At 37.3% G+C, this 15,812-nt stretch overlaps 1 protein-coding gene across 1 annotated transcript; it reads right to left on the reverse strand.

Annotated features, from left to right (window-relative positions):
- Positions 1-623: 623 nt before the first annotated feature.
- On the reverse strand, positions 624-7,975 carry LOC127634445 (peptidase inhibitor 15-A). The gene is made up of 6 exons (XM_052114014.1): positions 7,870-7,975; positions 7,039-7,357; positions 4,602-4,720; positions 4,305-4,437; positions 4,087-4,202; positions 624-3,298 (listed from the first exon to the last, which is right to left on the reverse strand). Exons 2-6 carry the CDS (start codon positions 7,309-7,311, stop codon positions 3,163-3,165), a joined length of 777 nt encoding a protein of 258 aa, XP_051969974.1. The 5' UTR covers positions 7,312-7,357; positions 7,870-7,975; the 3' UTR covers positions 624-3,162.
- Positions 7,976-15,812: the final 7,837 nt, after the last annotated feature.

Genomic DNA, 15,812 nt, shown 5'->3' on the forward strand with positions numbered 1-15,812 from the left:
TCCGTGGAACACAAAAGGAGATGTTATACAGTAAATTTTAGCCTCAGTCACCATTCACTTTTATTGTATGGAAAAAAGATGCAATGAAAGTGAATGGTGACTGTGGCTAACATTCTGCCTAACATCTACTTTTGTGTTGCACAGAATGAAGAAAGTCATACAGGTTTGCAACGACTTCAGCCTTCCTGTGAAAGAAAAAAATTAACACTACCTTGTTAATTTTTTGCATATTAATCATAGCTACTGCATTCCATAAGGTTTACAAAAGGGTACAATGGTCGGCTCTTCTTTGTATGCTATTGGCTGGATTCTGAGCCCTTCTCACAGCTGGAAGTCTAAAGTAACAGCTGTGTCTGTCCAATAGATCAAAACATTAATGGCATCATATTTCCCTGTGATATTTACATACTTCTCCCAAGTCTGCTGAATTTGGTAGCTGTGAGAGTCTGTCTGTCTGCTTGCCCCACCCTCTATCAAACAGAGCGCATAAGGCAGGGCCTTTAGCTATCAGAGTTCATCAGTTTCATTCGCTTTGTTCAGGACTGAGGCAGAGGCCCCTCTCATTAGATCATATACACTTTGTTTGTGTAGTCTGGTATGAGTTGGGCCAAAGTCAACGTTTTCTTAGTAAGATTTAATTATAACCAGTTCTCATATCAAAGAAGTATTCTTACAATTACAATGCTTAAGTGAAACTGAAAACAGTGCATCAAAAGAAGCAGGGATAAGAAAGAGTTTCTCAAAAGATCCCATAATTACTATCAGATTTGTCTGTTTCTGTGTATAGAGAGAGAGCGAGACAGAGAGAGAGAGAGAGAGAGAGAGAGAGAGAGAGAGAGAGAGAGAGAGGAAATATGGGACTTATTAAGAATTTGTCTGATTAAGAAGTCAAGAAAAACAAACTTTTTTCTTATTTAACATGATCATCAGCAAGCAGCCTGATTAAAAATCATAAATACAACATTAATTTAAATAGTCAACATGGGTGGTGGTATATGTATATATAATAAAAACATACAGTATATTTCCAATAGTAATTATACCTCTATTATTTTTTGAATGGTTTTGAATGCATTTGTTGTTGTTTGCAGGCTAAAGTCCAAGGCAAATTGGTTTCAAGGCTCAGGTGGTGTCTTTTTTCACATCTAGCCTTGGTCCAAAACTCCATGGCTTCTCAGAAGCTCTCACCATAAAAATCTCTTAGTAATGGGAGTCATTTGAAAGCTGAATAATAACAGAAAGATTTAATAAGCCTAGCTTTGCAATGGTGCATAAATGAACACTTTTAAATAACAGATATAAACACTTGCTTCATAATAAAATAGACATTTAAAAATATTTGTATAAAAAAGGCTATGTACAGCTTATTACAGATGATAAATAGTTTGTTACTGAAATATATATGCCAATTGGGTATATGGCATCTTAACAATAGGTGCAAACTACAAATTTACATTATGTTTATGAAATCCAGAACCATAACCTGTCATGGTATTTAAAAAAAAAAATCTAAACAAAAAAGTAGCATAAAAATCTGAGGTCTACAAAGATCAAAGATTTTTTCACATTTTCCAACAAAAGCAAACTTTTCCAGCATTCTAAAGTTGGCTGCTGGATATACAATGCTGGGAAACATAACTGTCATTTTCACACTGCCCCAACAAACGGCAACAGGGTCAACACACTGATCCAACAAAACCCAACAACGGTTGAGTGTGAACTTGCCTTCAGAGAATTTTTCAAATTCATGAACATAAAGTGTCATACAATGACACTGATGTCATGTTGGACATCCTATATTTGTAGAAGGAGAAAGTATGACCCTTTAAATAACCTCCTCTATATGCACATTGTTGCAAAGTATGCCTGCTAGATTCCCTAAGTGCTTGTGTGATGCAGTTCAAAAGACATGAGTAAAATCAACACAATCAGTACATTTCCCCCAATAGAGTGCCACTATTATGCATGCATTGTACACAGAGCATATTGCTAAATTTATGATAAATGTATGTACAAAAGGTAAAATCACCATCAATAAAAGCCTTCTAATAAAAAATACATTAAAAAACATTTTAAGGTGCGATTACATATCAGCCATGTTTTCATATTAATTCACCTCAACATTCCATGAGGGTACAGCACAGTTTGCCATCTTGTTCAATGCTATGCCTTGCAAAATGCTGGGGTTGCAAAATGTGGAGTTTTTTCAATTAAATGTTACTACTCTACATTTCACCATTTCTAAGCCACAAACACACATTTCTAGGCTTAATGCTTTACGCATCTGGAAACATTCCAGGAGGGAAGACCTAAAGCAAAGCATGACTGAGGATACCAGTAAGTAATTCGTAGTAAAGTAAAGTACTGCCGTGTTTCACTCCTATTCAAAAAGAGTTCAGTATTTCATCTAAAGCACCAAAATTCAACCCTAAGGGTTAATAAATAATGACATAAGACAAAGCAGACTGCTTGACCCAATGTCAGTACTGATGAATACCCTGCTAAAAAACGTATCTTAAACTTGCCTAAATGGCTTGATGATCTTAGCTGGTTTAAACTGGTCTTCAGCTGGTCTGGCAGATCTTTCAGCTTAAAAGTGCCCAAAACCCCTTCTAAAACCAGTCAACAGACCAGCCTGAGCAGACTGGAAGATTAGCTAAGACCAGCTTAGGCTGGTTTGAACTCTTCTTTTTAGCAGGGTTGACTTTTCAGAGTCATTCAACAATGTCTTTATCTATGGATCAAGCAGAATACCTTGAGGGTTGGTTTTCTGGGCACCTAGTCTGGAACTACAGATCATTTGTAACGTTAGACTGGCTAATGTTACATTAAGTGTAATGCTGTCATTGTGTTAACTGAGTACAGTTACTCTGAAAACTGTAAGCACCAATGATGTCTTGATAGATCACAGAACAGTCCCTCTCAGGAAATAAACTGTATTTCCAATTAATGACTCCATAAACAAAGTAATATTAATACATAGTATAAACATTGAAAAATTATTTATGTACAAAAAAAATAAAAAATAATCACTTGCTGCCTAACAAACATGGTCCTATATAGCCCAAATGTACAAAACAGGGTGATGCAGGAATATTGTGCAAATTCCCATCAAGGGAGAGTGTCTCTGTGATGGGGCATGTGCATTCTGTCTGTCTGTGTTTATTTGAACCAGTGCAGGTAATTTGAGTTCACAGCAGGAAAGCACATGTTGTTACTGCATGATCCTCCATAGCTTGGAGGGCACATGGAGCAAGGAACACCTACTTTATATGGAGCCTCACCAATCCAGTTCCCCCTATAAACAACATTGACAACATAATTGTCAATGACACAAGATTGAGAGTTACATGCACTGATTTTAGGTTGTTGTTGTTGTTAGACATAATATGCATAAATACATAAACCTACTGTATTTGACCATAACTTTATTTGTAGGTAAATACCTGCTTAGACGTATACTTGGTTGTCAGAAAAACACTTCTAAAATGTCACAAGATTGTAAATAAAGAGTTTGGCAATTGTCAATTCTTCCTACATTGCTGTATTACCCTTTAAACCAATGAATAAAAACAGTTTGAAATTGCAATATGATTTGAATCACATTTGTGTTGTCATTTCTATGGACACTTCCATGTTTAATATATGACATACTTAATAATTTTCTACCTACTGTAAATAGTTATCAGTCAGCAAGTCTTAAATCTTTACTGCATTTTAAAAATAGCTTGCTCAGAAGTAGCCTCACAATTTTCTCAAGTGTGCTGCCTTAAAAGATTAAAAGAAGAAGGTCACAAGCCAGTCACAAGCCTGGCAAGATTAAGAGGCTTTGATTATGGAATTAGAGGCAAAATTCCACATGCAGCAGGAGCTGCAGGAATGCAAGAGGTCGTCTAGTTCTTTGAACCAGAAGGCACCATGCATGTCCATGTCAAAAATATTTTTAACAGACGAGTGTCAAGTTGCTACTCTCAGGTTTGTGTACAATCTGTAGTTGTGCGACAGGAGTGCAGTTTATCTCAGCTACAGCATCGCAAATCCTAGTTATGTGGCATAACGTAAGGCAACAGCATACACAGTACTTACTTTGGAGAATAGTTGCACACCAAGTATGTTGCTCTCTTCCAAACTGAGCCCCAAACATTCATATCATGGCAAGTGTTGATGGCACATCCTACTTTATTTGAGGTTGCCCACACCATCTGGTAAAATTGAAGGCAAAAACAGAGAAATGGTCAAATTGTGGATGACATACCTAAAGAATTCCACTGTTATAAAATTGTAATAACAAATAATTATCTCACTTGTGTATAATGAGTGCACATAGGCCCATAGCACTTAAGGGGACATCTGGGATTGCAGTCTCGAGGATAGGGAAAAGAATAATCTTTCACTTCTTCATACCAGGGCTTCACCAGCTGCAAAATGGACCTATACCTGAACAATTCAAACATAGCAATAGTGAAATCTCATCATGGAAATGGTCTCATGAAAAGACTTGCTTGGTTTTGTAGGCCCCCAAAATGTCCATTGATACAGCAGAACACAATATTATGAAAAATGTCTGATGACACACTGTGAATAAGGGGATTGATACACACCTTCCTGTTCTGACTGAAAGGTTCTGGCCCAGAAATCTGAGAAGACTGCGAGGACCATGCTCCCAAATACATGTGGATGCCCATTGCTCAGCTGTCTTTGCAAGAGTGTCATCCCACACCTGAGACATGAAATAAGGTGCAATCAGTCCTTTCTATTAACAAAATGCACTTGCACTACCTTTAAATTCTTTAGCTTAATAGATGTACAAATTATTATTGTCTTTAATGCCCTCTTTTCTTATTGTTGTTTTTTTTCGCTCTTTTTTAATTTTAATTTCCTGTCTGATATGTTCTTTTATTATTTTTTTCCATTTAATGTTATTCCTTCAATTGAAAATTGTTGTGTCAACCATCTTTATAATGTAATCTATTGTAATATGGGAACTTTCATTTAAAAAATGAGAAACTGCTATCAGTCCGCTATAGACATGGAATCTATACAGTTGTGAATATACACATTTTGTTATGGGAAATAATTGGGTTATTAAAAAGAGTCCCACCCACAGATATAAAATGTTCCATATAATCAGGAAGATCTGGCCATTATGTCTAAACAAAGTAAGACTATTTGTTTCTGTGAATGACACTGAAGAGTAGGCTATAACCTTTTCCTGCCCTCAAGCATTAATAATGATTTCCTTGGTCCCTGAGTGAGCTGAGGGAGTCTTAAACCATGGTTATGCGTTGACAAAACAATTTATTCTATTTCAGCAAATCTACCTCAACTATTGACTTTCACCACAGTAGACCATTCAATAACTTCTGCTTGACTTTAATTAATGGTAAAGTTATTTACAATACAAAAACATCATACCAGAATAATCCGACTTGGTTCACTTATTGCATCTCTGATGTTGCATTTCCCATGACTGTGCAATTTTGCTTAGCTGTAGTATCAGCACATTGATCTCTGCTCGTGAGGATCTAGTATGGTAGACCAAGCCAATTAAATCTGCTCAACAGCTGCCGGTGCCGAATTGACATGGAGGTAGGTCATTGATTGCATACTGGGCAAAATGCCAGACAATTACGCAAATCAGGGGCGCAAAAATGGGGTATGCAACATATGCAACGCATACTTTTTAAATCTCATAGAATAAACTATGTATTAAACAATTAATGAAAGGATGTATTTTGTTTAACTTTTAATTTAACTTTCAAATTTCTTAGCATTTTAAATGGGTTCAAATATACATTTTATTTTATTTTATTTCATCAAGAAGTACCTTCATAGGTACCGCTCACCATCTTTCTACCGACGTTGCTCTGACTGTCAGAGGGGGAATGCGTGCATTAAAAACAGTGCATTAAAATTAAGAAAACAATGTCCAAGTGGACAAAGAGACTGGTAGGCTTAACTTATCACTTTATCACTGAAAATCTTGAAGAACGGCTTGAAGTTAACCGACATGTATCGTATATGTGTATGTGTGTGTTTATGTGGTTCACGAGGACAATTTTTTAGGTTACATACTGGTAATTACAAGGGTATTATGCTATAAATGTTGTTTATGAGGACATTTGTAGTGTCCCCATAATTTAAATAGCTTAAAAAAAACATTAAACAATGTTTTATTGAAAATGTACAAATGCAGAAAGTTTTCTGTGAGGGTTAGGTTTAGGGGTTGTGTTAGGTTTAGGGGATAGAATATATAGTTTTTACAGAATAAAAATAATTATGTCAATGGAAAGTCCTCATAGACCAACGTGTGTGTGCGTGCGTGCGTGCGTGCGCGTGTGCGTGTGTGTGTGTGTGTGTGTGTGTGTGTATCCAGTTACTCCCTACATTGTGGGGACCACAAGGATAGTAAAACCTGGATTTTTTTTCACGTTGTGAGGACAATCAGTCGGTCCCCATGAGGAAAACAGCTTATAAATCATACTAAAAGATGTTTTTTGAACATGTAAAAATGCAGAAATTGTATGTGAGGGTTAGGTTTAGGGGTAGGGTTAAGGGATTGAATATAAAGTTTGTATGGAGAGTCTTCATAAACACGAAAACCCCACGTGTGTGTGTGTGCTATTTGGTGTGTATACCCCTCAACAAATGTGAAGTTAAGCAAATAAATATATAAAACAGCTGAACCCGGTGAACTGCAGCGAGAATGCTGAGCAAAAGTTCAAACGAACAGAACTTTAGTTTAAAACTTTAAGGGGCCGTTCACACCGAACGCGTCCTCGCGCTAAAAAAGCTCGACGCAGCGCCACGAATAGCGCAGAACACATGTGTCTCAAGACGCGGTTTACTTAATATGGCGTCTAAAAAACGCGGCGCACCTGCGCAAGATGATCCAACACGTCCATCTAGCTCATGTTTACATAAAAAAGGCGTAGATGGAAGCAAGAACAGATTAGACGTGAACGGCCCCTAAGAGTTTCGAACTGCTCCGGATTTTATCGTATTTACTTAAAAATGATAATTATTTAAGTGACTTACCATATACTCCATGTTCGAGGCTGGGGGGAAAACTTTTCCTCTGACTTTATTATGGTAATCAAGTATAGAAAGCATGTCATTCTGGGAAATATAACGCTTCCGTCTGGTTTTGGGAATGTTCGTAGCCTCAGTGAGGTATTTAGGAGGCGCGGAGCCAATATCAGTGAAATTGGTCGCTGGCAAGGATGAAGTTGGATTAAAGGCTGCCAGTGCACTTGCTCCACAGAATACACACAAGAGCAGAATGTCGATTGCCAAGCGGTTTTCATTCATGATTGACGTTGTGGTGAGAGGTAGCTATTCCTTTCGCAGAAATTGCCTGTGAAATAGAAATATTCCCATTTATTAGAACATGGCACTAACAAACCCTATTCTGTCATTTAACTCTTACTGTATCATAGTAATCATAGTTTCATCCCAAATGTGTTTAATACAGTTAATGTTTCTAGCCTACAGTTAAACAGTGATAACGTAGCTAATGCATCAGTGACATCAAGAAAAAATAAACATAATAAATACATATATAATAAATAGTAGAAGGATTCTGAAATCATCACAATATTAGATAACCTAAAATATGTATTTATTATGGTATTAATAACAAAAGCTAGAAACTAGATGGCAAGCTAGATTTTTATAGGCTATTAAAATATATAAATATATAGTACATGCTTTATCTCTTAATAAATAAAATGTAATTCAAAGTTAGCTATCTGAACATGCTCATATCTGTCTACAAAACAATTTTCCAACACAATCAGATTTTTAAAAAGTCGCAAATTGCTGGACCGTTAAAAAAAAATCCACCAACACACACATATCCCTCCCTACCTTCTGAGAAATACTCGAGCAGAATATGGATATAAACACGGCTCCTGTTTCCCTGTCTCTGAACAGTAGTAAGCTTTGGTTGTATTCTCTGAGAACCAGAGAGAAATGCTCTGTCCCTGCTGAGTCGTGCTGCCGGTTTATATAGCGCTGAGGTACCGGTTCAGGAAGTGTTCCGGCTTTGAAGGTGTACACGGTTCCGCCCCGTCTGTCACCTGAAACTCGACATCATCGAGACGTAATACTCTGCTTTCCAGGCAGATCCAAGCAGGCTTAATCAAAACATCTCCTTTGAGTTTGCACAGCTGGCAAGAGTAGAAAAGAAAACATAAGATAAGCAAGTGAATAATCCAGTGACCCCAAAATGCACATCAGTCCATTGCCATGGCCAATAAATGGACTACACATTTGAGCCAAATATGAACATAAACCATAAGACAGATAAACAGAGATCTGATTATCTCTGATTAACAAGAGAACTTGTATGTTACTTAATCCCTAGCATACATTGTTATTCTTGCTTTTATCATCTATCATACCCAGCAAAAACATGTATACCCTGCTAAAAAAAAACAACAACAAAAAACAGCTTAAATCAGCCTAACATGGTGAGCTGTTCTCCCCAGACTGGTCAGGCTGGTCTTGTTTACTGAATTTAAAAGGGGCACTTTTCAGCTGGTCACTGGTGAAGACTATTTGATGATCAGCTTGGCCAAACTGAGAGAGCAGCTAGACCATCTTAAACCAGCTAAGACCAGCAAACCAGCATAGGTTGGTTTAAGCAGTTTTTTATCAGCAGGATGTGCTTACAGATTTTAGATAAACTGGTATACTTATTTTACAGTAACAGACTGCACAGTAAAGTATGTAGTAATAACACAACAATAGTCTTACAATGGCTTAAACAGTTAAGTATTTAGGACATTCAAGAGTAGTTGGGGGGAAGTCCAGCAGTTTTATACATTAGGGCAGAGTACCAGGTATTTCTACCACTTTATTTTATTTGTGTTATTTATAATAATTAATTTAACTGTACAGATTACACTTGTTCAGCGTCGGTGTCCAGCCAATCCAGTGTGTCACGGCAGTTGGTGAGCCAAGAGCAAAACCCCCTCAGCAATTTAATAATTTTCTTTGGCAGCTGGCGGACGAATTAAAGCCATGTGACGCAGAAGCAGTCCCCCCCACCCCTCCCCCTCCCCTGCATAAACGCCAGTGCTTTCCAAACTTTCTTGGAAGTGATGGAAGAGCATGAATTGTGAGAAGATGAAACATTGTCTGTTTGTGCTCTTTAGACTGTGATTGTTATTTAAAAATTAGATCACGTTTATGCATGTTATACCTTCATATTAATGTCTGGCACACACATTATCCAACATATGGAGTCAGTCTGGCATTACATGAAGAGACAAAAACAATTTAGACAGCCTCAAGGTTTGACGTGTTGTGCATTCAGAGATGCTATTCTGCTCTACAATACTACAATTCTACAGAACTGTTTTCTGAGTTACCGTACACTTTCTGTCAGCTCGAACCAGTCTGGCCATTCACCGTTGACCTCTCTCATCTACAAGGTATATCCGTCCACAGAACTATTGCTCACTAGATGTTTGGCTCCATTCTGAGTAAACTCTAGAGACTGTTGTGCGTGAAAATCCCAGGAGATCAGCAGTTACAGAAATACTCAAACCAGCTCATCTGACACCAACAATCATGCCATTGTCGAAATCACTGTGATCTAATTTTTCCCCATTCTGATGGTTGATGTGAACATTAACTGAAGCTCCTGACCCGTATTTGCATGATTTTATGCATTGTACTGCTGCCACACGATTAGCTGATTAGATTATTGCATGAATAAGTAGGTGAACAGGTGTTCCTTATAAACTCCTCAGTGAGTGTATGTATATACACACACAGTGAGTACATATACATCCCCTCGCTCTCCATCTCTGTGCCTCTCAAATAATTTTTGTTTACACTAAACTCCAAATATCTAATCTCATGAGGCACATGAGCATGGTACCAAAGCTTCAGTATTTTGAGGCAGCTTTGTGAAAACATTTCCATTTTGACCACATACTCTAGCACATTTTGAGTAACATCAATTGTGCCATTAAGCCATAAGTTGAGTAACATGTACAGTCAAAACAAATTCACCTGCCCCTTCCATCAGTACACCAACGTCCATCAGTGTGCCAATCCAAATTCTGCTCACGCTTGAATGTGAACACACTAATAAACAGCTCTGACCTCACTGCACCTGCTATGTTTTTTTATGGATTTAATCATCACACCAAACATGTTTCTGTCAACTCATTTATCAGAAAGGAGGTCTGTCATCTTGCTGCTTGACAGAGTATCCATCCCTTGCATCAGAATACAAAGGAACATATGATATCTACCGAGATTATGGCCAGAAATGTGGGAATATGGAACTATTCACCAGTGGTCTCTGCTGTTATATGAGTTATTTCAGGTCTTTTGGTCTTGAGGCACTTTGACTGAATATTTATCACAATCTCTCAATTCCAGATGTTAATCTGTAACATCAACAGTCACCTCTGCCTGATTAGTGGCTTTAGTGGTAATTAGACCATTTTATTATCACAGTCAAACAAATAATTACTTCTCGTATCTTAGGAACACACTAGGAGAAGAGGACTGTTACGATGAAGCCTGCTTTTTTTCAGACAGAACATTTATTTACTTATTGCCTTGTTCCAAGTTTCCCCTCGCTCTCCCTCTCCATGGCCTCGTGGAAGCACTGCTGATGCCAACAGGGTTAGACGCAAAAGAGGCTACACATCATGGAGTTCATCAGTGTTGCCTTCAACCCGTGCATTCAGACACAAACTCACAGCTGTGAACTCCACCTGTAGGCTTTAGTTTCTCCTCTGGCAGCATGAGATCAGCCTGTCTAGGAAAATCACTTAGCAGTCATCGGTGTGTGAATGAAAACTAAAACACCACCGCCTTGAGACTAGCAAACCAGTGTCTGCCCTCAGGGTCAGATTGGAGAACAGTGCAGGAGCTATGATTTGATTTGAACAGTCACCATTAATTTGTTTTTATTTGGAGTCATCGAAAAGGCAAGACTCTTTCTGGAATCCCCTCAGGGATCTTTTTCGTGTGGAAATCATTAGTATGTTTTGTGCTCAAATGGCTTGTTGAGTCTTATAAGCTGGCACTTCCAGTTCTTATTGAGATGAACTCAAAAAGACAGCATGGGGTGGAGTTTCAATATATAGTGGCTTATAAAATTAGGAGTTTTTACATGATTCAGAGTGACAAGATGGTCATATTATAAAATCTCCAGGTGTTTTACAACATTTTATGGCCATGCTCAACCTTTAACTAGATGCAACTAGTTATGGATACAATACAATATGGATACAATACAGTATTACTGACATGATCACACTGGAAATCAAAATGTTCCTTCCAAATGAGAATGTATCCTGCAATCAACCCCATTCTGCTGAATTTCTGCTGAATGGTAATGGTTTAGGTTTGGGGTAGGGGTAAAGTTAATAAAATAATTATGCATTTCTTTTGAGTGTATTACCTTATTTACAACTAAAAATGCAACTCCCTTTTGGTGCAACAGAAATTTCAAACTCCTGTCACCAAATTAACAGTGAATAAAAGGACAAGCTGAAACCGACTAATATTTTCTGCAGTGTCCATCTAAAACCCTTTGATCATAATGTGTTTCAGGAAGAATGGGTTGGTCTAGATATTTTCCCACCATGTTGTCTAGACACAGTACATGCTTTTACAGGGTACAGAGTTTTCAAATCACACTGGGGGACATCCAAAGATCTAACTGGCAGGTTTGACACTTTTGATAAATTCACAAAACAAAAGTGAGCTCTTAAACCAAGATCAATTGCAAACAGTGTTGCAAAAAAACCAGTCCAGCTGCAACCTTAGTGGAGTTAAAGAAATACATATAACTATATTAATGTATACACTAGATTGAGCCACAGATTAAAAATATATTACAGATAGTATAGGGACAACACCTGCACATATTCAGAGGGTGAATCTAGTTCTACGTGTGCATCTCACCACAGTAAATAAAGCAGAGGTATGGGAAAATTATCACGGTAATGGACATGAGTTCAGGTTAGAAGTATGTTATCCATGTATCTATTTTTAACTTGCCACATTCCCTTTTAGCCAAAATATTCTTACTCATATATAAGACATTTATGGCCATCTTTGATGCCTGGACCCTATAAGTATGGGACAGTTGACTTTGTGGCCGTACTCAGAAATTTCACAAGAGATTCTGATGTGTATGCCGAAGACACAAGTAAACATTAAATGCTTCCCAAGGTCTAAACTTAGCCAGTGAGTATTTTTTCTGGGAATGAAATTATACATCAATGTGAGGAACAATTACGCAAATACAGGCCTCTCCTAGAGAAAATTCAACCCAAACTTTGATAGACATTCTAAGAAAGGTGAACTGTGCAATTAGATCGCCGGAATTTCAAATAATATTATTATTTTCAAACAGATTTCCCAAACACACCCCCTGTCTGCCACTGGCCAAACATAAAGAGTCTCCCACCCCAAACTCATGCCACTGGTTGAGCCCCTTGTTGCTATGTCGGGCTTGTAGGTATTCTTTAACAATCAGAGCAATATTTTGAAAATGACACAAACCCACAGTACCCTGGTTTCCATGTAAGTTGCGAATTTAATTCATGTGCAAATTCAGAATATCACAAAAACTATTTGCAAATAAAGCAGCGCTTCCATCCCATGTATATAAAGGAATATTCTGGATTCAAAAAAAGTTAAGATCAATCAAAAGCATTTGTAGCATATTGTTGATAATGTTGAAAAAAGCAATTATCTGGCTTCCAGGTATCCAATGGAAGTGAATGGGGCCAATCCATAAAAGTTCAAATACTCCACCATTAGCTTCAAAATGATAGTCACAAAACATAAACAATATGAGTGTTAACATGATTTTAGTGTGATAACATCACTTAATAACCTTTTCTGTGTAAAGTTATAGCCAATTTTGCCATGATGATGTAATGTCAACAAACCCAAAAGAATAAAATGTCTGTAAAAAAAATAATGATATAAATAACGTTACAGCTCATATAATAGATGAGTTTTAACAGAAGAATTAATATAAGTGCTTTTTATTAAATTATTAGCTTCACATTTATGCCTTTAAACCCTCCATAAACTGGCCCCATTCACTTTCATTGGAAGTGCCTCACTGTAACCCAGATTTTTGCTTTTTTTTTAAAGAATAGGAGGGATGAGTTGAAATTATTATTAGTTAGAATTTCACTATGATAATATGCACTGGAGAAAAGACAGAATTCCCTTTAATTATCCCTGTTTATGGTGTCTATGAAGCGCATCTCTGGTCTGGCCTTGGTCAAAGATAATGTGTGCAGCAGTGTGGGTCAGTAGATTTTGTTCTTTGGGCTTTCAGATCACTCTTGGTTGTGAAAATGAGCAAGCCGATTGGCTGTGGCTACAGAGGACCTGAGGCTGTCTAGACAGGAGATGAAAGATGAGTTGCAGCTTTGGCAACTGGCTTTTTTGGCCATATTCCTAGCCAGGACTTTTTACCTGCCATGGCTGACTCAAGTCCAAATGAGTCACAAAAGTATTTAAAAATCACATTTATCCAAATCACAGTGCATTTGCTCAATTCTAACTTAATGTTGTATGTCAGATATACACTCTAATGACATGTGACTTTCTTTCTTAGTTATTTACTGTATATGTGTCTCTTTTCACCATAGGCAAAGAATATCAGAACTGACTGCACAAAAATGTGTATGTCAAAAGCTTTTTAAGAGTTTATGTTTTATTGCCCAGCATTGTTTAACACAAGAATGCAAAGATAATAACAATGCATCAACAAATTCATGCATTTGACAGTCCCTTTCAACCAAAATTACTTCCTGTACAACACATTCAATCATTTTATCATTATGTGTGTTCCCTGGGCATCAAATCCTTGGTTGTTGAGCAACAGGAACACCACAGGAGTATGGAAGCATTATACTGTACATCATTTTATTACACTCTCATCTGTTTACATACTTGACTCTCATGAAACTCCCTGCAGCTCTGAATTGGAGAATTATTCCTGAATTGCATTATTCCAGCTTGTTCCCTATACATTACACTGCAGTGTTATTTGATATCCTGGCCATTGATGCAGTGCATTCAAATACTTGGTCTACCCATTTACATACTTAACTTTGTCCCATTGACAACAATTCAGTGGGACAAACTTATGTGTACATGCATAAATATGTCAAGTGCTGTAAACAGCACAGCTGGAAATCACAAGATGTGGTAAGTAGTAGGGGAGCTACACGTATTTTACGCTCTTACCCAACTCCTCAGTTGGCCTGTGTATTCAAAATCTTCACTACCATAAAACGTTTTCCTATAATCATAATGTTTTTGGAGATTTAGTATGTTCCAACTGTATTTTTCTTTATGCAGCTTCTGTAAAAATGGTCAAGTGAACAAACTGAACAGTGATATCGGTTGGTGTCCAGTGTTGGGATGCTTTTGACATCTCTATAGTCAGAGAGATGGGGGCAGTCTAAGAATGTCCCATCATATAAAGACTGGGTTTAGGGTTTTGATATCTGGTGCAGGTAATACAGTTTGAAAATGTAGAGTATTAAGTTGAGCCAGTTCAATTTTGTAAGATTTTCATAAGCACTTCTGTCTATTGGGTGGAATCACTGGAAATATTTTGAAAATTCTTAACAATGATTACAATTATTATGATTGCAATAATTATAATTCCTTTTCCATATTGCTTGTTAAGTGTCCATGGATACTATTCGGTCTATTGCACATTTAAAAACAATTTACCAAACAATTAAAATAGTTCTGCATTTACAATCACAGTCATGTATCTTTAGTTTTATGTGCTGCTGTTATGACCCCATCCAGGAAGAGGCTGTAAAATAAAACTGGAACAAAAAATAAATGTATTTTTACAACTTTGAATTTAAAACACAACAGTGGACGCAACAACTTCAGGGGTCAGCATAAGACAAAACAACAAACCAAAGCCCAAACTAACTCCTAACAAACAACTGAATAAACTAACAAATGACCATAAATTACCAGCTTTGAGTAGTTAGCTGGACTTCCAGCAGGGGCAGCTGACAGCAGTAGCAACCTCGTTAACATTATAAGTTAGTTTAGCAGGCCTGGACCTGCCAGGTAACGAATACCCATTTAGGATCTTTTACTGATGTTCATGTAGCTCAACATGGTGATAACAATGTCAATAGGGTCACAACTATCCCAGCTGGGATGTCCTGTATTTTTGCCAAAATGCATCCCGTGTCCTAAACCCCAAAAACTCCATTCTGTGTCCTATATTTGTGTGGCAAAAAGTTGCCAACCCTTAATGCCAAGGTCATGGGTGCAAGCCCCTGGTGAAGGCTATAAATAATAGTATACATTTAGAATATATTGCAAATTCAAAAGTCACTCAGTCTTCCTCACTTTCAAGGTGGTAAGACCGAGCAAAGAAACTTTGTTTCACAACAGAGTTTGATGATAAAGTGTAAAATAGTGTCTATTTCAGCAACATGCTTTGAAAGCCAGGCAGGTCTAAGCCTTGAATGGTGGTAATGAATGATTTATAATGTTACACCCCTTGATTGGCTATTTTGGCCTTTTCTATTCAGCTTTTTAAGGCATGTTGGCTGCGTTGATGGTGACCAAAATCCATTATAACTTTTGTGCTTTTGTTTGGCTTACTCAACAAAGAATCCATTATAACTGAATGATTGCAACGTATTTAAATCTGTCACACATCAATCTAAATTAAACTATGCTGTATGACCTCATTGTCTCCAAAAACAAAGTATTGTGGTCTCAGTTTTACTTGATATTATAACCATGCTTGGCCCTCTGGCCTA

This window comes from Xyrauchen texanus, chromosome 41, assembly GCF_025860055.1.
Source record: "Xyrauchen texanus isolate HMW12.3.18 chromosome 41, RBS_HiC_50CHRs, whole genome shotgun sequence".
NCBI classification, from domain to species: domain Eukaryota; kingdom Metazoa; phylum Chordata; class Actinopteri; order Cypriniformes; family Catostomidae; genus Xyrauchen; species Xyrauchen texanus.

Coding starts and splice junctions, on each gene's coding strand:
- LOC127634445 (XM_052114014.1), bottom strand. CDS start 7,311: ATGAATGAAAACCGCTTGGCAATCGACATTCTGCTCTTGTGTGTATTC. Junction 4,721..7,038: donor CCTCGAACATGGAGTATATG/GTAAGTCACTTA, acceptor TTCATGTCTCAG/GTGTGGGATGACACTCTTGC. Junction 4,438..4,601: donor CTTTCAGTCAGAACAGGAAG/GTGTGTATCAAT, acceptor TGAATTGTTCAG/GTATAGGTCCATTTTGCAGC.